Raw genomic sequence first — 21,686 nt, forward strand, 5'->3', positions numbered from 1 at the left:
TTGCTTCACTGCTCGGGGGAAGCACCAGTTCGCCCCTAGCCGTTTAACCTCGCAGGGACCTTGCAGCTCGCCCGTGGGCTACGGCGCTGGAGTGGCCCTCGTCGCTGACTCCATCCTAAAGCTGGGGAAGCTGTGGACCAAGACCTCACGGCCACAGTGCTCTTCCCACTGAGGAGACGTGAGCCAGACGCTGGGCCACCCCTGGCGGCCTGGGAGCGCCAGAGCCCGTAGCTCTCCTGCTCTCTTCACACCGGGGACCCACGAAGGTGAGAAGTGAGCCAGCGGCAGACATCACACGAGGCCAGGTGTTCACACCCCAGCACAGACCTCCTCCCACTGCCCCCCCCCCCCCGGGGAGGGGTCCAAGTCTGCGACCTGGCGCATTCAGTCACTACCCCAGTTCAAGCCCTCCCCCTCACCTCACCCGACTTCACACACCAACCGGCCTCGGCCACTCACGTGGCACTCGGCGACAGCTCCAACCAAAAGGTGGGCAATGAAACCTGCAGACCCAAAGATCCACGCCCTCCCGGGTCTCGCTTACCTCTGGCTGGAGAGCCCAGGAAAGGGGCCTCCCTCTCCCCCAAAAGAAAGTCGGGTCAAGGCCACCAAGGCCAGCACGACCCTGGGTATCTGCACACGGCAGGAAGACTCACCTTGCCGCCCTTTGGAGGGCGTCTCCTGGCCACCAGCCACAGGCTGCGAGCCAGGTGTGCTAATGGCGATCTTGGTGGCACTGCGGGGCCACAGAGTACTCTTGTCTTGCTTGGGGCCCTGGGGGAAGGGGGGGAGGGGAGGAACCGAGGCTTTGGGGTCTGCACCTGGGCCTCAGGGGCCCTTGAGCCCTCCCCTCCCTGGCCTGCTCGCCTTACCTCTGGCTCAGCTGCCTGTGCAGGCTCGGCCTCCTCGCTGGGCCGCTTCTGCTCAGGGCTGGAAGCAGAGCAACAGGTATGTGGGACCCGCCCAGCCAGTCTGAGTCCTCACAGGAGCACCTCCCCACCCGTCAGACGCCCTGGTCTGGGTCACAAACCCACAGCGCCACCCGGGACAAGAGGACAGCAGCCAGAGCCAGGGGCTCCCTGGAGCGTCTGTGGCCTGGGCAGACAAGGGGTCAGCTTCTGAATTCGGTGGCACTCACCCCATCAGGGCTTGGTTCGGCATGTCGGCCGTTTGCCGGCTGCACCCCGACCCCTCGCGCCCCCATGGGTCACTGTCTCCTGACCCTTGTGAGGCTTGCTCTCCATTCGCGGGAGGGCCAGCAAAGCCAGCGTGCCTCCCCGGTTTCCCTGTCTCTCCACCTCAAGCTCTGACCCTCTGCCCCAAAGCAGGGGCAGGAGGACCCTAGTTTTAGTGATGGCAAGATGTGGCCTCAAGGAAAAGCGGTGCTGGGGTGTGATTGGGGTGCAGGGAGCACGCGCGGCCGCCCTGCCGCCCCCTTTCCACCACAATAGGCACGTGGCTCCTCAAGTTCGCAGCAGGCCTCTGGATTGGACTCCCATGGAGCCCACGCCCTAGGGTAAGGCTGGAAGAGTCAAGGCCAGGCCAGAGCTGACACCTGTGTCGTTTGCTGCCTGGTTAGAATGGGGGGAGGGGTGGCCGCAGGACCAGGCAGTCCCCACAAGGAGGGAACGCTGGGGCACGGGAAATGCTTCCACTCCTGGGACTCACCTAGACAGGAATCCATGTGCCCTGCCCAGCCCTGGAAAGGTCCCCAGACCCTGGAACTGAACTCACCCAACTTTCTGGGGCACCTCAATATTCAGGAGCCTCTCCAGGTAACTGTGACCTGAGGGGAAAACAAAGGAATGAATGATGCCTCACAAACTGGCCAGGTGTCACTGGCCACTCTTCATCTACAGCCAGACCTCTCCTCCCCAGAGACCACCCTTCCCTTCACCGGGTACGGAGACCCTGCCTGCCTGAGCAAATTCCCTCTGCTCCTAGGATCCTCGATAGAGCCGCTGGCTTTATGTCTCCTATTCCCTAGCTGGCAACCTGGGCCCATCTGGGAGCACATCTTGGCTCCTTCACCGGGCCGGGAATACCTTGGGAAGAGAAACCATGTCTGCCTCCAGGTCCCCAACATCCAGCACGGGGTCCAACACAAAGCAGCTGATTCATTCAACAATTATTCTGTGGTACCAACACGTGGTATGTGTGGTGACAGAAAAGAGCAGATTTTGAAAGGCTACGGGGAGCCGAACTGGTCTAGAGGCTGGGACGTGAAGGAAAAGACGGTCACAGACAAAGGGGGAAGAGTTGAGAGAGACAGAAGGACATCCAGGCCAATTGTTCCCATAGGCTATTTTCAGACTCCTGAGAGCCCAGTGCCCAATCAGGGGATCGATGAGGTCTTAACTATTTCCACCCCAACACGAAAATGTAATTTCCCCCTTTGTGCTGTGCTTTGCCCTGAGGGCGCAAAAGCAATGAAGCAGTGCTAGGTGAGAGTCTGAGCACCAAACAGGTTGTGAAACCAGACTGTACCCCACGCTCGGCACAGAAAAGTCCAAATTCACTTAAGAATGTCCTTGATGAAAGAGTAAAAACTATGAATTTTATTAAATCTAAACTTAAGTACCCTCTGTGTGGTAGAGTGGAAAGTATGTGCAGCGCCCTCTGCTATATACTCCTGTCTCTGGAAAGCGCTCATGTTTGAATTCCCAGCTCAACTAGCCGTTTTTTTCATGGAACGATTTTTAATTGAAAAGGCAACTGACAAACCATGGTTATTCAATCTTGGATATCTGGTAGACATTTTCTTTAAAAAATGAACAAAGTTAGTTGTCACCTAAAAACAACGAATAAGGGGGACCTGGGGAGCTCAGTCAGTTAAGCATCCGGCTTCAGCTCAGGTCATGATCTCACGGTTTGGGGGTTTGAGTCCCACACTGGGCTCTCTGCTGGCAGCGTGGAGCCCACTTCAGACCCTCTGTCTTCCTCTCTCTCTGTCCCTCTCGCACTCACTTTCTCTCTCAAAAATAAACATTTTTAAAAAAGAACCATGACTATCTGCTATCAATAATTAAAAAATGATTTCTCGCCCCAAAATAGAATTTCGAAAACTATGTATACACGGCCAGAAGCTTCGTAGCTTCCCAATACCTACAGACTTTTCTGATGAGATGGGAAAACAAATGTGCTCCTTTTAAAAAATAGATGATGAGGGGCGCCTGGGTGGCGCAGTCGGTTAAGCGTCCGACTTCAGCCAGGTCACGATCTCGCGGTCCGTGAGTTCGAGCCCCGCGTCAGGCTCTGGGCTGATGGCTCGGAGCCTGGAGCCTGTTTCCGATTCTGTGTCTCCCTCTCTCTCTGCCCCTCCCCCGTTCATGCTCTGTCTCTCTCTGTCCCAAAAATAAATAAAAAACGTTGAAAAAAAAAATTTTTTAAAAAATAAAAAATAAAAAAAATAAAAAATAGATGATGAAGGGTGTCGACATTAGGCAGATGTGCATAACTCAGTGAGACAGCATTTTCCAAACGATCAAGGCATGATGCTACAAAACTGCACGTGGAGAAAAGTTCCATTCAAAGTGCAAGAGGGGTGCCTGGGTGGCTCGGTAGGTTAAGCCTCCGCCTCTTGATTTCCACTCAGGTCATGATCTCACAGTTCGTGAGTTTAAGCCTCACATCGGGCTCTGCACTAACAGCACGGAGCCTGCTTGGGATTCTCTCTCTCCCCCTCTTTCTGCCCCTCCCCCTGCTTTCTCTCTCTCTCTCTTCCAAAAGTAAATAAGTAAACATGGAAAAACTAAAAAAAGAAAAGTGCAAGACGGTCCAAGGTGGGACCAATGACAGTTTCTGATTCTACCCTGCAATGAGCCTTTAAGAAGCTACCACTGGTTGGGGCGCCTGGGTGGCTCAGTCGGTTAAGCAGCCGACTTCGGCTCAGGTCATGATCTTGCGGTCCGTGAGTTCGAGCCCCGCGTCGGGCTCTGTGCTGACAGCTCAGAGCCTGGAGCCTGTTTCGGATTCTGTATCTCCTCTCTCTGACCCTCCCGCGTTCATGCTCTGTCTCTCTCTGTCTCAAAAATAAATAAACGTTAAAAAAAAAAAAGAAGCTACCACTGGTGGTGTTGAGTATGCACGAATTATCTGGAAAAAAAAAAAAAAAAACGAATATGCACAATTATCCAAAAAGACGTTTAAAGGACTCCTTTCTTTTCTTTTTTTTTTTTTTTTTTTTTTAATTTTTTTTTTTTCAACGTTTTTTATTTATTTTTGGGACAGAGAGAGACAGAGCATGAACGGGGGAGGGGCAGAGAGAGAGGGAGACACAGAATCGGAAACAGGCTCCAGGCTCCGAGCCATCAGCCCAGAGCCTGACGCGGGGCTCGAACTCACGGACCGCGAGATCGTGACCTGGCTGAAGTCGGACGCTCAACCGACTGCGCCATCCAGGCGCCCCAGGACTCCTTTCTTTTCCAACTACGTATCTGTGTGAGGCCAAGTTTTCTTCATATGCTTTAACCGAAACAACACAACGCAACACAGGGAGTGCAGAATCCGCTGTCTTCTTTCAAGCCACACGTTAAAAACATCTGCAAGACGTAGAAGAGTGGCAGCCTCCTCACTACGGTTTTGTTTTGGAAAAGAAGTATTTTTGTCATAATAAAAACAAAACAAAACAAAACAAAAACTAGGGACGCCTGGGTGGCTCAGTCGGATAAGCGTCCAACTTTGGCTCAGGTCATGATCTCATGGTCCGTGGGTTCGAGCCCCGCGTCGGGCTCTGTGCTGACAGCTCGGAGCCTGGAGCCAGCTTCGGATTCTGCGTCTCCCTCTCTCCCTGACCCTCCCCTGCTTGTGCTCTGTCTCTATCTCTCAAAAATAAATAATAAATGTTAAAAGTTTTTTTTAAATCTAACGTTAATAGATAATAGGTGTGTTGTTTTTTTATATCAGAGTATTAAATAATACTTTTAATCTTTTTTTTTGAATGTTTGTTTATTTATTTTTGAGACAGAGAGACAGACAGACAGACAGTGCGAGCAGGGAAGGGCAGAGAGAGAGGGAGACACAGAATCCGAAGCAGGCTCCAGGCTCCGAGCTGTCAGCACAGAGCCCGATGTGGGGCTCGAACCCACGAACTGTGAGATCATGACCTGAGCTGAAGTCGGACGCTTAACCGACTGAGCCACCCAGGCGCCCCAATACTCTTAATCTTTAATATCAAAATAATATTACTAGAGAAAATAAAATTAGATAATACTGAAATTTTTTATTAGTATTTTTTTAGGGGCATCTGGGTGGCTCAGTTGGTTAAGCGTCCAACATCGGCTCAGGTCATGATCTCATGGTTTGTGAGTTTGAACCCCTGTCAGGCTCTGTGCTGACGGCTCAGAGCCTGGAGCCTGCTTAGGATTCTGTGTCTCCCTCTCTCTCTGAGCCTCCCCCGCTCACTCTCTGTCTCTCAAAAATAAATTAAAAACACATTAAAAAAATTTTTTTAAATATTTTTTTAAAGTAGGCTCCACGCTCAGGGCAGAGCCCAACACAAGGCTTGAACCTTGAGACCGAGACCTGAGCCGAGATCGAGTGACGGATGCTTAACAAACTGAGCCGCCCGGGCGCCCCTCAGTTTTAATTTCTAATACAGTGAACTATCAGTGTCTAGAACCCTCACAATCAAAAGCTCTTTGGGGTCTTCAATAATTTTTAAGACTGGGAGCAGGTGCTGAGACAGAAGGTTGAGAGCTGCTGGTCTAGGCAGAAGGCCATGAGGCAGGAAGGGGGGGGGTTTGCGAGGTGAGGCTGAGAGGCAGCTGGGGTGAGGCCGGCTGGGGCCCAAGGGTCTAAGGGAGGGAGGGAAGATGAACAAGGGGCTGCAGCAGCAAACCACGAGGCCCAGAGGGAACAGCAGTAGGACCCTGCTTCCGGGGGTGGGGGGAAGCCAGGCCTGAGCCGGCGGGAGGGGGCGGTTTGGGTCCAGGCCTACAATCAAAGGAGGTGCCTGCTCCCACTGGTGGGAGGGGAGCCAGAAAGGCTCCCCTCACGGCCCACCCCAGCTCCGTGCTGGCCCCTGAGGGAGCAGAGGGATGAAGAGAGGCCCGTGTGACCACACAACTATTCCACTGGAATGTCAAGGGCCATCTGGATGCCATTCGGGCCTCGGGCCCAGGGTGGGGGCAAGGGAGATGGCGTGAGGCCTGGCAGAGGGCCGGATGGGCTGCTCCCCAATGCAGAGGTGGCCGGGGAACCCCAAAGAGGAGCCCCTCCTGAACAGCAGGACCCTCCAAAAATCCTGAAGCGGCTTCCGCCTAGCCGCTTCCGGGCCCACCTGTCCTCCCACCGCGGCACCATTTCTCTGCCCGGTGGCTCCCACCGGCCAACACGCGCCAGGCCAGGAGTGCGGGGGCATCAGCGCCCCTTCCCAGCAGCCCCTCGCCGCAGTGCTCCACACCGACTTCCGGAGGTTCCCCCGCAGCGCCAGGCCTCCCCGGTCTCGCTTCCCCACAACCCCGCTGCGGGCATTTCCTGCTCCTCCAAAATGAACAAGTTGCACTCAAATCCTGACATCGAGGCTGCTTCTGGGGGAACCCAAACTAAGACCCCGCTTCTGAGTTTGCCCGGCCAGCCAAGCCCTCGGAACCTGGGCGTCAGGAAGGCCTCCGGGAAGCCTCTCTCCCCCACAGTTAAACACCCTGCGGCTCAACTCAGTTCAGGGGCAGCCTGGCCACAACCAGACTGAGCTTGGGAACACAGGCTTCTTGGGTTGTACCTTTTAAGACTGACTGAGCCTGTGCCACATCCAAGCATTAAGATGGGCTCTCGACCCATATTCAAGGCAGGTGTTATCACCATTTAACAGATGGGAAAAACAAGGTCCAGAGAGAGGTGTGCCCAAGGTCACGGAGGCTGCGTGTGACTCCAGGGCTTAATCGCCATGTTTTACTGTTTCCCCCCCGCCCCCGCAGTTTCCCTCTTCCTTCCACCTCAAGGTGGATGAGCCCTGGCCTGGGAGTGAGACAGACTTGTCTAGAGTCTCTCCCCCGCCCTCCTTCTGGAGCTCCAGGCTGACCTGCTCCGTCACACTCTCCAAGGATCAGATTCAGGCCTGAGGTAACCACAAAGCAAGTCAGAAATATCTCAGCCATGTTGAGCATCCAAAAATGGCCCGTGGGGGCGCCTGGGTGGCGCAGTCGGTTGAGCGTCCGACTTCAGCCAGGTCACGATCTCGCGGTCCGTGAGTTCGAGCCCCGCGTCAGGCTCTGGGCTGATGGCTCGGAGCCTGGAGCCTGTTTCCGATTCTGTGTCTCCCTCTCTCTCTGCCCCTCCCCCGTTCATGCTCTGTCTCTCTCTGTCCCAAAAATAAATTAAAAACGTTGAAAAAAAAAAATTAAAAAAAAAAAAAACAACAAAAAACAAAAATGGCCCGTGTGCTAGATGCCTGGACTGCATGTCCTCAAGCCCCATGACCCAGAGCAAGCCCTTCCCCAGGTGGGGATGAAATCTGGCGAGGGGAGGTGTCCTTACCCGCTGGACCAAGCCCCACTCCAGGACCAAGCCCCACTCCAGGGTTCCCCACAAGGCCTCCTCGGCAAGCAGCCGGCCACCCCGGAAAGGATGAATCGTGGGGCTCAAGCCCCGGTTTCCCAATGTTACAAATTCAGTGGCCACTGTAAGCTTCAGCTTCCTCCTCTGTCAAGTGGGGAAATGCTAACAGGCTAACAGTGTTTCGCAAGGGCCAAATGAGAACCTAGTGTTTTATAAATCTTGGAAGTGCCAGGCAGATGTTGCCTACTGTTCTAATACCCACTAACTTAAAACCTGGACCTTCTTCTCCAACAGCCCCACTGCCTCACTGTCCTCTGGCTGGACCCTGGAGACAGCCTCCTCCCTGGTCTCCCTGCCTCCTTCTCTCCCTTCCTTTTGGCCATTTTCCCCACAGTGCCAGGGACCTTCCAACGACCATCAAGGGGCCACATCCTCTGCATCGATGGGGTCAAGCCCAAGCCCCTTGTACGGCACATGAGCCCAAGAGACCCTATCTTTTGCCATTTCATTCCTCTGGGTCTTCGCACAAGCTGTTCCCTTGGCCAGGGATACCTTTCCCCACAATTTTTCCACCTGCCGAAAGCCCAGCCATCCTTCTTCGAAAGCCTCCCGGCTCAGACCCCACCTCCTCCACACAGCCAGCCCTGACTCTTAGAGCTGCCTATCCTCCTCCGTGGCTCATCGCACCTGCTCCCACCGCAACCACGGTCCCCTGAGCTGGGACCAGAGGATGACAAAAATGGCTCACGTAACAGCTGAGGCCCACGCCAAGAATTTTCCGTAACCTGCTCAAGGTCACAGGGCAGGTGAATTGCTGAGCTGGCACTAAATCCAGTTCTCTGTCCCTAAAGGAGCCTGCTGCCATGACAATCTACATCTCTTCCCCACAATATCCCCAGCGCAGCAGTTTGCTATCAGGAGGCCACAAACGCGGCCAATGTCCGTGAGCCTCTGCAGGAAGACAGCCAGACACGCTGGCCCTGGGTAAAAGGCCTCGGTTTGAGCCTCAGCACGGCCATTAACCACACTGTGGCCAATCTCCCTGGACCCCGGTTTCCTAATTTGTAAAATAAGAGGGTTGGACCAGATTTGCGCTGTCCAATACGATAGCCACTAGTTTAAATCTAAACTCAGTAAAATGTAATAAAACTAAAAAAATTCAGTTCCTCCATCACGCGAGCCACATTTGGGGGCTCAACAGCCACACGCGGCTAGCGGTGGTTTTGAGATGGGGCAGCATAGGTACGGCACGTTTACCCCGTCGCAAAAAGTTCTAGGGACAGCTCCTTGCCAGATGGTTCCCCAGAGCCACTCCAGCTGAGCCAGGCACCAAGGACCATTCACCACAGCCCTACCTCCTGTTGGGCCCCCAGACTCACAGATGATGCGGGCGGAGGCAGCTGGCTCTTCAGTGGCTTTCTTGCCAATCCTTCTGCTTGACCTGCGGACTGGCTTCTCCTGTTTGGCCACCAGGGAGTACTTCTGGGCCAGCGAGACCTGGCGGCCCGGGGAGGACGGGGCGATCAGGCTGCGCCGCACGGATTGCGGGTCTATGTGGGCGCCCGTGGGCGTGGAGCAGTTATCGGGCAGGATGGGAGCCAGCACCCGCTCCTGCCACGGCGAGGCCGGAGAGCCCGCCAAATCCTGCGGGCCCGGGGAGGCCTGCGCAATCCTGAGCTTGGAGGCGGACCGGCTGGCTCCGCCCCCTCGGCGCTTGGGGTCCTGGGGTGTAGCCATCAGGGAGCTCACGGTGACAGACGCCAGTCTCCCAGCCTCCGGCTTCTGGGGTGTTGATTCCTCATCGGATATCAAGATGCTGTGGGAGGCGGGAGCCGTGGCTACAAGGGACGGAGTCGGGGAAGGAGCCCGGGCAGACTTGAGCCGGCCCAGGTGCAGCTCGGCACTCTGGCGCTCACTGACGCCGATCTCCACCACAGGCACCAGCGGGCCCTGGGCCAGGCTATTTTCAGGCTCTTTGGCCAGCACCGTGGGAGACTCGGGGGTGGGCGAAGGAGCAGCCAATGCTGCGGTGGCTGCCGCCGCCGCGGCCCGCAGCACGGGTCACCCGCCGCAGGACGGAGCCGTTCTCGCCGACCACCGTGGCCAGCTTCTCCACCTTGTCCTTGCTGCGGAGGTGCCGGGAGCTCAGCTGGCTGCTCCGGGTCCTTCTGCGGGACAACCTGCTGGAGGCAGCAGAGCAGAGGCTGAGACAACCCGACGGGGCAAGGGGTACCCCCCCCCCCCCGAAAATCGAGCAGGGGGCACCAGTCTCCCCAGGAGCCACTAGCTTACATGGAGTAGGAACCGGAGGGCTTGGAGGCAGAAGACCAGCCGAGACCCGTGGCCGCTCCTCTCTTAGCCTGAGCCTCCTCGCCTATACACTGGGATATTACCAGACCTCACAGAACTGCTGGGAAGACTAAAGTCATTACAAACTTCCCACTGATTGAGGTCACACTGTGCCAAGCATCTCACTGGAGGCTCTCCTCCACAAGGTGGCCCTGAGAGGCAGGGACCATCCTCCTCACCTTAGAGATGAGGAAACTAAGGCTTAGAGGTAGAAAATGAACCCGAGGACATCCAGCTGTGCAGGGGCAGAGCTAGAATGCGTACCCTGGACCACCTGACCCCAAGACCCAGCCTCTTTCCCCCAGTACACCGCAGCCCACGGCCATTTCCACGGACGTTATCAAGTGCAGCAACAGGCAGAGCCCCTGGTCCATACCTCTGGCTGCTTTGACCCACGCGGAAGGATGGATTCTCTTTCTTCTCCCACCTCTGAAAAATCCTTCCCAACTCCAAGGCCCAAACACACATACATGAACACGCACGTGCACACACACACGCACACACACACACACTCTGGACTCCACGGTCCTGGGTCACACTTTGTTTCCTTGGGGCATTTCACCCCTCAGCGTGGCCCACAGGGTACCCACTACTACTCCCGCCGGCCTCTGCTCCCAGTTAACACCTGCGGATCTAAGTCTCCTGGCGGGCTCCAAGCCTCCAGACCCAACATGCCTAGTTGACCCTCCTCCCACCTTTTCCGGATGGGGTCTCTGTTTTCATCCTGAATGTAAGAAACCCGTCTCTTCTTCCGTCGGTTCTTCTGAGAAGGTGTTTTGGGCATCAGCTCGGGCTCCTTGCTGAATTCACTGTTTGGTACGAGGCGAGTGATGTTCATGGCTGCCCGGGAACCGCCAGCCCACTTCCCCAACCCAGCCTGGCCCCAGCCCTTTCCTGGCAGTGACAGGTCAAGCTCGGATGACCAGCACCAAGGTCTCCTAGGCCACCTGCAAGCCCCGTGCCAGGCCTGCAGGGCTTCCTCCCGGAGACGCAGAGGGGAGCAAGGCTAACCAGGCAAGGGTCCGCAGCGCCACCCTGAGGGCCAGCTCAGCACCTCTCCTTCCCCTTCCCATCACGTGAGGGCGGCCCCCAGCACCAGGCACTCTGGGGGAAAGCCCGGCAGCCTGTCTGTCTTGCAAGTCAGGTGGGGAAGCAGGCTGCTGTGTCCCCACCGCGCCCCCTGCCAGCTCGGCCCTGCCTTTACCTGGTGAACATGCGTTGGGCCTCCTCCTCAATCTCTTCGAGCCACACCAAGTCCTTATTGTCCACGTTGCAGATAAACTCCATGAGCTTCTGGTCACACAGCTCCAGCAGGTGAATGGGCCCCGGGGCTGTGGACCCCATGGTGGCTCTGTCTGGTGAGAGCAGACAAGAGGCACAAGGGCTCAGGGCTGGGGGCTGGAACCCAGTGCAGGGGAAGGGCCTGCCGGGCCGCAGCGCCCATCGCCGACGACCACAACCACCCAGTACCTGAATCAGAGCCCCTTCCTGCCCACAGCCCCTCCCCTCCACCCAGAGATGCAGAATTCCAAATGCCAACCCACCGGCGTCAGTTTTGCAAAAAAGAAAATGCTCGTCGCCCACCCACAGCACGCTGCCCCCAGAAGTCCACACTTCCCAGCCAATTCTGGTAGCAACAGTCCTTACAAGTGGCCTTTTCGGGGGCTTAAAATGACAAGACATGGCCACCTGCTCTCCTGGATCAAGGAGAAACTGCAGCCGGCACAGGACCCCTCTCTACCTGCCCAAACACAGGCCTGTGGGTTCTCCTCTTACTACCTGTGGGGGTGGGCAAAGGCCAGACACAGCCACCCTGAGCTACACACAAGCTGACCCCTGGCATCAGGCCAAAGAACATGGGTTCCAACTGCTCCTTCAAGAGGCCAGTGAACACAGGGTTCTGCATTCCAAAGGAGTTGGTAAGAAAGCAGGGGTCTAGAGACACGCTCGTCTCCTAAGAGTCCCCACAACCCTCTCCCTTGAGCTGAAAGGTCTTAGAAATGGATGAGAGAGCATGAGGGGAGTAGATAAGCAACGTCTTATTTTTAATACAAAATCTACAAACCCAACATCCTCCTTTTTTTCTTTTTTTTTTTTTAACGTTTATGTATTCTTGAGAGAGAGACAAGAGTGTGAGCCAGGGAGAGGCAGAGAGAGAGAGGGAGACACAGAATCCGAAGCAGGCTCCAAGGCTCTGAGCTGTCAGCACAGAGCCTGACGACGCTCGGGCTCAATACTCATAGACAGTGAGATCATGACCCAAGCCAAAGTCGGACGCTTAACCAACGGAGCCACCCAGGTGCCCCAAAACCAATGTCCTCTTAAAAAACAAAAACACAGGGGCGCCTGGGTGGCTCAGTTGGTCGGGAGGCCGACTACAGCTCAGGTCATGATCTCGTGGTCTGTGAGTTCGAGCCCCACATCGGGCTCTGTGCCGACAGCTCAGAGCCTGGAGCCTGCTTCGGATTCTGTGTCTCCCTCTCTCTCTGCCCCTTCCCTGCTTGCTCTCTGTCTCTGTCTCTCTCAAAAATAATAAACATTAAAAAAATAAAATAAAAAACAAAAAAACCCCAAACCAGCAACTCATGCATCCTCCTTAAGGCTGTTGTTATAAAATCATCATTGAAGCCCCCACCCCACCCCCAGAGGAAGAAGTATTCATTACAGTCACAGCAGGGGCTCAGTTAAATATCCCCACAGGGGAATGAATATGTGTCATCAGCCATAATAACAGACTGCATATCTTATGCCCTGGCAGTGACCCACCACCCTGGCCTACACCCTGAAAATCAAGAACCAGGCTGATAGAGCTCAGCCTCTCACCTAAGATGGAAGCTCCTGGAAGGAGGAGCTAAGTCACTGATCCCTTGCCACCTTATAGAGCTTAATGCCAGGTCCTGTGGCAGCTTCACAAGACTTCTGGAGGCCTGATTTCCAGGGCACACTAGCCTTTGTTCCTCAAGCCAACGTCTGCCCTGTATCTGGAAGCTTCTGTCTCCTAATTGCACAGCTTACTCGTCACCTGGATCTCAGCAACTCACCATCCCATCCGTCAATTTCAATTCTGTGCATAGCACTTGGGGGACTGTGTATCTCTTTGCTTACAGCCTGTCTCTGCCCACTAAACATTTGCTCCCTGAGGGCAAACCCTGGTCTGTTTTGCTTGCAACTGAAAGCCCAGAGCCTGGCACAGTGCCTGGCATGAGAGGAATACTTGTTAAATGAAATCAATTCCATCTGTCAACTCTACACCTAGAAATAAACATCCTACAGGTACTTCTCCCAGGCATACACACAAGGACACCAAAAGAGTTCATTCTATACACGTTAGGGCATGCCATACACAGGTTAGATGCCAGGGACAGCGCTAATTGGGGCAGGGCCAGTTGGGCAGGGCGGCAGAGGCTTTGGACAGAGACAGCTCTGAAGCCAGCCAATCACGGGCATGGCCTCTCTGCTGCCATCGCTCCCCCCCAGCCGCTCTGTCCCTGGCAAAGTGCGGGACCCCAGCTGGAGGCCAGGAAAGAGAAAATTGTTTTAAGGAAGCCAAAACCCAGACCAAGGTTCACTAAAGAGCTACAACAAGCAACAACTGCTATCTTTCTTTCCTTTTAAGTATTTGTTCAAAACAGCAAAGTTGATGAGAGCTTCTTTTGCAAAGTGCAAAAAAGTGTTTGGGCTTCTTCCATGGGGAAGTTTGTCCTTAGAGACCTCAGCTTGGCTATTTAAAAAGGGTCACTGGGCCACCTGGGTCAGTCTGTTGAGCGACCCACTTCGGCTCAGATCATGGTCTCATGGTTTGTGAGTTCGAGCCCCACATCAGGCTCTGTGCTGTCAGTGCCGAGCCTGGTTCAGATCCTGTCTCCCCCACCCCCGCCCCTCCCCCGCTCATGTGCACGGGCAGCTCTCTCTCTCTCAAAAATAAATAAAACATGAACAAATACAATAAAAACGGTCACCGTAAGTTAGAAAAGAGGTGACTGAGAAAGGAGGGATCAGCATATCAAGGAGGCTCCTGTAAAGAACGAACAGCAAAAAATCTCCGGCCAATCTAAGAACCTGTGTGCACAAACCAGGAACACCCAACATCCCACCAAGGGAGAAGGGAGCTCACTTTCCTCCCCAAATACTTCCCTCATACCCCACACCAGACCAGAGGCTCCACCGGCCTCCTTTGCAATGCCTGTTTTTTGAGGTGCAGGAAGTCGGAGACTTAACCGTCTACCACACCTTAGTGAGAAATGGTCATGATCATAAACAGCTGTTCCACGGAGTCCTGTCTCCATACTCAGGTGGGGCATCATCCCATTTAACTCTCACTACAACCTCGAGGATACCTATGTGCAAATGAGGAAACTGAGACAAAGAGAAGTTAAGTCGAAGTCACCTAGTATGTCAGGGGCGGGGCCTGGATTTAAACTGTGCTCTTAACCACAAGCGATAGCACCTCCTCGATTTCAGTCTCTGAAAGGTAAGGCCTGCAGGAAAGGCCACGGCCGCCGGATGGTACTGAACCGCTGACGGTGAACGTCCCTGGGGAGGGACAAAATGAGGGGCAACACTGGCCTCCGGAAATGGTCAATTTAAAACGTTGCTCAGCTGGGGGGGGGGAAGTGTGGAGCGTGGGTTAACTGTACAGAAATGTCATCGGGCATAATTCCCGGTTGGTGTGCGCTCCCTGCGCGTCCAGGTCAACAAAAGGCTTCCTAGCACAAAACAGGATGCTAGGCACCCGGGAGGTGGGCGCGGGGGATTACTTTTTCGGAACCTCGTGACCTAGGTGGAGGATAAGGGGTCATCTCAGGCCCCAGGACCAAGGCAGGTCACCACTTGGAAGAGGTGACCCGTCCATTCCCAGGCCGCGGGGCAAAGGGCCGGGGGTGTCACGCCCCCAGTCCAGAGTTGGCGGGAGGGTAAAAACTCGCCAACCACCCCCAGCCCCGCCGGCCGCCCCGCGCGCACTCACTCGACTGTACCGCGTCTCCTAAGTGCTTCTCTGATCCAAGTCCGGCGGCCACCCCAGCAGAGCCTCCCGCGGGCCCAGACCCTCGGCTCCGGATCTCCAGGGCTCACCGCTTCGGAGAAGGGATGGGGCGCTACAGCGCGGCGAAACCTACGAATTTCAAAACTGAAGACTCGACCAATCCCCAGTAAGTTTGTCTCGACGCTACAAAACTCTAGGCCAATCAGATAAGAGAAAGCTCCAGCCCGGCCGCCTATTAGCTACTCGGGTTGGCAGTCTGCGGGACTAAGAGGCGGGGAAAGGAAGCGTTGAAACTTTAACCTGCTCAGCTTCCGGGAGCGGCGGCGGGCGGCCGACAGAGGAAGTCACCCTGGGTGGGGAATGCGCGTCCAGCGCCTCTCACGCCGGAACTACAAGCCCCAGCATGCCCTGCGAGGCCCCGCCGGGCCGATACCTTAGATCCGTGCGCGTCGCCGGAGCTTTCGGCTTTGCAAGTTTCTTACTTTAGCTTTCTCCTCCGTGCTGCACGACATCCTTTTGCCCTCTGCCCTTTTTGAGAATTAAAAAGCAAATGCTTTGTAAATCGCACCGGACTTTGTATTTCTGTAGAGCCGTCTGCCATCTCTTGGATGGGAGCAGACTGGGTCCCATCTATAATGGCCTCAGTGTTTCTTTGGAGCAATGTTCTCAACCCCGGCACTTTTGTCCCACCCTCATTTGGCAATGTATGAATACGCTTTCTTTTTGGGGGGGCGGGTGGTGGGGCTACTGGCGTCTGCTGGGTACAGGCTGGCCATGCTGCTAAACACCCTATATTGCATAGGACAGGTCACCCACCCACTCCCCGCAAAAAAAAAAAAAAAAAAAAAAAAAATTGTCCAGTGGCAATATTGCCACTGTTGTGAAGCTCTGCTTTAATCAGTCAGTCTGAGTCAGGGTTGCCATTACCTGTAAAAGAATGCAGTTAAATCTGGAAGAGGTATTTATATGCCAGTGCTCATTGTAGTATTAGCCGAGGTGGAAGCAACCTAAATGTTTATCAACTGATGAATGAATGGATGAAGAAAATGTGGCATATGCATACAATGGATTATTATTCATCCCTTAGGAAGAAAAATGCTGTCTTTGGCTACCACATGGATGAACCCTCAGGACATTTTGCCAAGTGAAACGAGCCAGTCACAAAAAGACAAATACTGCATGATTCTGATTGTAAGAGGGGTCTCATGCAGTCAAACTCTTAGACACAGAAAGTAGAGTGGTGGGTGCCAGGGGCTGGGGAGGGGAGGGAAAAGGGGAAGTATTCAATAGAGATAGTTTCCGTTTTGCAAGATTAAAAATAATTAGAGGAGTCTGCTGCACAATGGGTTTATAGTGATGTTGTAATGAACTTTTAAAAATGGTTGAGATGAGAACGTCTGGATGGCTCACTCAGATAAGCGTCTGACTCTTGATTTCAGCTCAGGTCATGACCTGCATCGGGCTGATAGTGCAGAGCCTGCTTGGGATTCTCTCTCTGCCCCTCCTCCACTTGTGCTCCGTCTCTCAAAATAAATAAACTTAAAAAACAATGGTTGAGATGGTACATTTTATATGTTTTGACCAAGATTGAAAAAAAAAGAGAGAAGGGTTAAGCTGGGTCATCTTTTTCCAGTTCCTACGTTTCTGTGGCATTACTTTCTTCTGAACCTTCTTCGACCCTTCTTGATGGAATGTATTCCGCTCCAGTCTAGCTCTGTTGTCTCCTTTCACAGGGGAATGATAATTACCCCCCCCCCCCCACTCCCGGATGCTTTGTTGGCTCCCACGTTTCTCTTACTTTAGCCTCCTTCAGAGATGTCCTGCACTGCCCGTGTCAAGCCCCAAATCCTGTTAAAGCAAACTGAGAGGTGTGAACGTGGAAGGAAAGTGTGTGAACGGGGGAGTGAAGCCTTGTTCTGCTCTGCCCAGCCCTAGAGGCCTGTGTCTACCCTGGAACCGTGCCCGGTGGAGTTAAACCGAGGGAAGAACACCCAGGATAGTAACAGCTAAACCTTACCTCCAAGCTACCGTTTCCTGAACGCCCACTCTGTGACAGTATTTGTTCCTGGCACTTTTCTAGGCATTAGCTCCTCCCAACAAGCTGTAGAATTTTCTATTTTAACTGATGAAACAAGAGGATAAGTAACCTGTGGAGATACCATAGCAAAAGAACTGGAATCACGGGGCACCTGGGTGGCTCAGTTGGTTAAGTGTCCGAATTGGGCTCAGGTCATGATCTCACGGTTGGTGCGTTCGAGCCCCACATCCGCCTCTATGCTGACAGCTAGCTCAGATGCTGGAGCCTGTCTTCAAATTCTGTGTCTCCCTCTCTCTCTGTCTCCCTTCTCTCTCTCTCTCTCTCTCAAAAATAAATAAAACATTAAAAATTAAAAAAAAACAAAACTGGAATCAAACCTTGTGTCTCTCTGGAAGAATTTGCCTCCTCTGTAGGAAGACTTATTTAAGGACAGATGTGAGAAAAGAGCTTTATTTAAAAAACTTCAAATCACAGAAAGGCTACCCTGCAAAAAATGAATTAGTTAGACTTACTCGTGGGCTTTACCTGAATTGGTATCCCATATCTCCAATACTGCACATCTAAAATAATAACTTTAGGGGCGGCTGGCTGGCTCAGTTAGAGGAGCACGTGACTCTTGATCTCAAGGTCCGGAGTTCAAGCCTCACGTTGAATGTAGTACAGATTACTTAAATAAATGAACTTAAAAAAAAAAAACAAACAAACAAAAAAAAACCTTCCCCTACAAAATCAGCTGCCCCTCTTATTTCAATTTAATAATTTTTTTGCCTGCCTGCTGTGTTCCAGGCACTGTGCGGAGGACCCAGCAGTGAGCCTAGCAGCTATAACCCTGCTCTCGTGGAGTTTACAGTATGATGGACAATATTTATATCATTAGAATGTTGGTATATTAGAGATGGATTTCTGACAGTGAAATAAAGTAGAAGTCATAGGTAGAGATTAGCATGAAGATGCCTGTGATGGAATGTTCTGGAAAGCAATGAGGAAGCCTCCACCCTGATGAGCACTGCAGCCCTCCACTGCCAGATTCTTGGGAGACAAAGGTGGGGCCTGAAATGTGGATTCTCTGTGAGATTAGGAAGCCCTCTTAACATCTGCCCCGCGGGGGAAACTGATAGTTCCAGGTCTCTAGACCAGAGAGACAAAGTCTTTGAATAGTTTTATTCTAACATCCGCTAAGACCATTTTAAAACCTAGGTACACATTCTTTAAATTGACCTTAAAATTATTTTCACCATTAAAATGGTTGTAAAGGATATAATTTTCTAAAACTCACGCATCACCCTTTCAAATGTATCTAATGACATCAAAATGCTATAGCAATTTAATATCCACTATGATCCATTTTTTTGGTATATCTTTGTTTCTGTATTGAGGTATAGTTGAGAAATAAAACATATATTCTAGGTGTACAGCATGATATTTGATATATTTACACGTTGTGAAGTAATCACAGCCGAGCTAATTAACATATGCCTCACCCCACATGGTTATTTTCTTTTTCTTCCTTTCTTTCTTTCTTTCTTTCTTTCTTTCTTTCTTTCTTTCTTTCTCCCTTTCTTTCTCTCTCTTTCTTTCTTTCTTTCTTTCTTTCTTTCTTTCTTTCTCTCTCTCTCTCTCTCTTTCTTTCTTTCTTTCTTTCTTTCTTTCTTTTTCTTTCGTGGTGAGGACACTTAAGATCTACTCTCTTAGGAGGCACCTGGGTGGCTTAGTCAGTTGGCTCAGGTCACAATCTCCCAGTTTGTGAGTCTGAGCCTCACATCAGGCTCCCTGCTGTCAGCACAGAGCCTGCTTCAGATCCTCTGTCCCGTGCTCTCTGCCCCTCCCCCACTTGCGCTCTCCCAAAAATAAATAAATATTTAAAAAAAAAAAGATCTACCTTCTTAGCAAATTCCAAGTGCACAATATAGTAGAATTGCTAACTATGTTCCCATAACCATACATTAGCTCTCCAGAGCTTAATCACTTTGCGTAACTGAAACTTTGCGCTCCTTGAACAACATCTCACCCTTTCCCCCTCCACAGCCCTGAGGAACCACCAATGCACTCTCTACTTCTGTGAGTTTGCCTACTTTAGATTCCACATATAAGTGAGGTCATGCGGTGTGTGTCTTTCTGTGTCTTTCTTATTTCATTTAGTGCCGCGTCCTTCGGGTTCATCCAGGTTGTTAGAAATGCCTGGATAGCTTTCTTTTATAAAGCTAAATAATATTCCATTCTCTCTCTATACCCCATTTTCTTTTTTTTTTAATATTGTTTTTGTTTATTATTATTATTTTTTTAATTTATGCTCTATGCCCAATGTGGGGCTTGAACTCACAACCCCAGGATCAAGAGTCACATGCATATGGACTGAGCCATCCAGGTGCCCCTATATATGCTACATTTTCTTTTCCTTTTTTTTTTTTAACGTTTATTTATTATCGAGAGGCAGAGCGTGAACAGGGGAGGGGCAGAGAGAGGAGGAGACACAGAATCCGAAGCGGGCTCCAGGCTCTGAGTTGTTAGCACAGAGCCCGACGTGGGGCTTGAGCCCACAAACTGTGAGATCATGACCTGAGCTGAAGTCGGACGCTCAACCGACTGAGGCACCCAGGCGCCCCATATGCCACATTTTCTCATCCATTCAACCATTAACAGACATTGGGTTGTTTCCATATCTTTGTTATTACGAATAAGGCTACAGTGGACATGGGAGTGCGGATACCTCTGGAATCATAACTTCATTTCCTTTGGATATAGACCCACAAGCAGGATTGCTGGATCGCAAGGTAGACCTATTTTTTTTTTTAAGTTTTTAAATTTACTTGAGAGAGAGAGAAAGAGCATGAGCAGAGGAGGGACAGAGAGAGGGGGAGAGAGAGAGAATCTGCTCTTGGTGCAGAGCCTGACTGGGGGCTTGGTCCCTCGAACCATGAGATCATGATCTGAGCTGAAACTGAGAGTCGGATGCTTAACCGACTGAGCCACCCAGGCACCCCAAGGTAGACCTATTTTTTAGTTTTTTGAGGAACCATACTGTTTTCCACAGTGACCGCACCAGTTTACATTCCCACCCACAGCACACCAGGGTTCCCTTTTTTCCATATCCTTGCCAACACCTGTTACCTTTTGTGTTTCTTGTAATAGTCATTCTAACAGGTGTGCAGTGGTATGCCATGAATTGGATATATGTTTCCCCGATCGTGATGTAGAGTATCTTTCCATATGTTTGGTGGCTGTTTGTAGATCTTGGGAGAAATGTCCATTCAAGTCCTTTGCCCATTTTTCAAAGGTTTTTTTTTTTTTTTTTGATGTTTATTTTTGAGAGAGGCAGACGGAGTGGAAGAGGGAGACACAGAATCCCAAGCAGGCTCCAGGCTCCGAGCTGTCAGCACAGAGCCCAATGAGGCGCTCGAACCCACGAGCTGTGAGATCATGACCTGAGCCGGAGTTGGACGCTTAACCGACTGAGCCACCCAGGTGCCCCATGTCTCTCTCACAATAAATAAACAAGCTTTAAAAAGGAAAGAAGAAAGGAAAGAAAGAAAGAAAGAGAGAGAGAGAGAGGAAGGAAGGAAGGAAGGAAGGAAGGAAGGAAGGGAGGGAGGAAGAAAGAGAAAGAAAGAAAAAGAAAGAAAGAAAGAAAGGAAGAGAAAAAGAAAGAAAGAAAGAAAGAAAGAAAGAAAGAAAGAAAGAAAGAAAGAAAGAAAGGGAAAGAAAAGTACATACAGGACAAATCTAGGAGAATATAAAATGGACTTTCTTAAAAGTCTCAGAAAGTCTTGTTTTTCTTTTTACACCCTTCATGTGGGTGGTGTTTCTTTATGTGAAGACAGCTGGGCTATATGCAGCCTCTAACCTACACTGAAAGGCTCTGGGGGTAGAAGCTGTAGGCAAAGACACAAATTGAGCTCTGAATGCCTGCCAAAATCACAACTTGGTCTGCTGCAAGGAGCAGCCTGAGCAAGATGCAAGCCCATGCAAGATGGCAACATTGGAACTGTGTCCACCTCGGCCTGGGCTTGGTTTAACTGTGCCGTCTGGCTACAGGATCTCAGACTTTCAGGGCCAGACATAATAATTGGGTAACATGTAACCACAGTCTCAGGAATGGGGGCTACACAGCCAGCCCCTTCTTTAAGTTAGGGAGTCCTTGCTACAGACTTGGAGAGTCCCATCAACGTCACAGGCAAGAATCCAGCCGGGGTCCCTATCGTATTATTCTTGCCATTTTAAAAGAATAATCTGTGCATCGATTAGTGCAAGAACTTGAAACGTTTAAGAGAAACCAGCCGATTCCGGTAGCCGATCCTGATTTAAAAGGTACAATTGGTGAATTAATGTAGATTTGTATTTCTAAGCTGGAATCCTACAAAATGCATATGCCAGAACTAGATTATCTAAGAGAATATAAGATTCACCATCAACCAAGATGGCCTTAAATATTCCCCTTCAGCTTGAGTCAACTTGAGGCTTCTTCCTGACTTTAGATCCCCATCTCCCTTTTCACAGAACACTTTCTTTAGACAACTTGGAAGGGTAAATTGTTTCTCTGCCCCTTTGAAGTGGATGGAAATCTCTTTAAAAAGGCTTTTGCCAGGTTTACAACCTAGGAATGTCTTTCTCAAGGACCTAGGAGGCATTCCTTTGAAATATAACCATCATGAAAGAAAGCGCTCCCCTTTCCCAGTCTCTGGAAGGGGACAGGTGTCTAACTTCAGCGGGTCTCAGCAAACACAGATGGCCTAACCGCGGAGAAAAACCTTCGCAAACTCAGGAGTAACTCAATGTGCCACACATGACCCATGGATCAACCACCCTGCTAATGCCCTTCGG

At 51.7% G+C, this 21,686-nt stretch overlaps 1 protein-coding gene across 1 annotated transcript in view; it reads right to left on the reverse strand.

Moving 5' to 3' along the window:
* The window catches only part of INCENP (inner centromere protein), a 28,614-nt gene extending 13,682 nt beyond the window's left edge, over positions 1-14,932 (reverse strand). Inside the window, 8 exon segments of the mRNA XM_053899610.1 lie at positions 657-774; positions 873-930; positions 1,735-1,786; positions 8,877-9,546; positions 9,548-9,677; positions 10,542-10,655; positions 11,051-11,201; positions 14,813-14,932. Of these exon segments, the coding sequence (XP_053755585.1) occupies positions 657-774; positions 873-930; positions 1,735-1,786; positions 8,877-9,546; positions 9,548-9,677; positions 10,542-10,655; positions 11,051-11,190 (1,282 nt within the window). The 5' untranslated portion in view covers positions 11,191-11,201; positions 14,813-14,932.
* Between the last annotated feature and the right edge of the window lie 6,754 nt (positions 14,933-21,686).

This window comes from Panthera pardus, unplaced genomic scaffold (genome assembly GCF_024362965.1).
Source record: "Panthera pardus isolate Hobbes unplaced genomic scaffold, ASM2436296v1 HiC_scaffold_12, whole genome shotgun sequence".
Classification (NCBI taxonomy): Eukaryota; Metazoa; Chordata; class Mammalia; order Carnivora; family Felidae; genus Panthera; species Panthera pardus.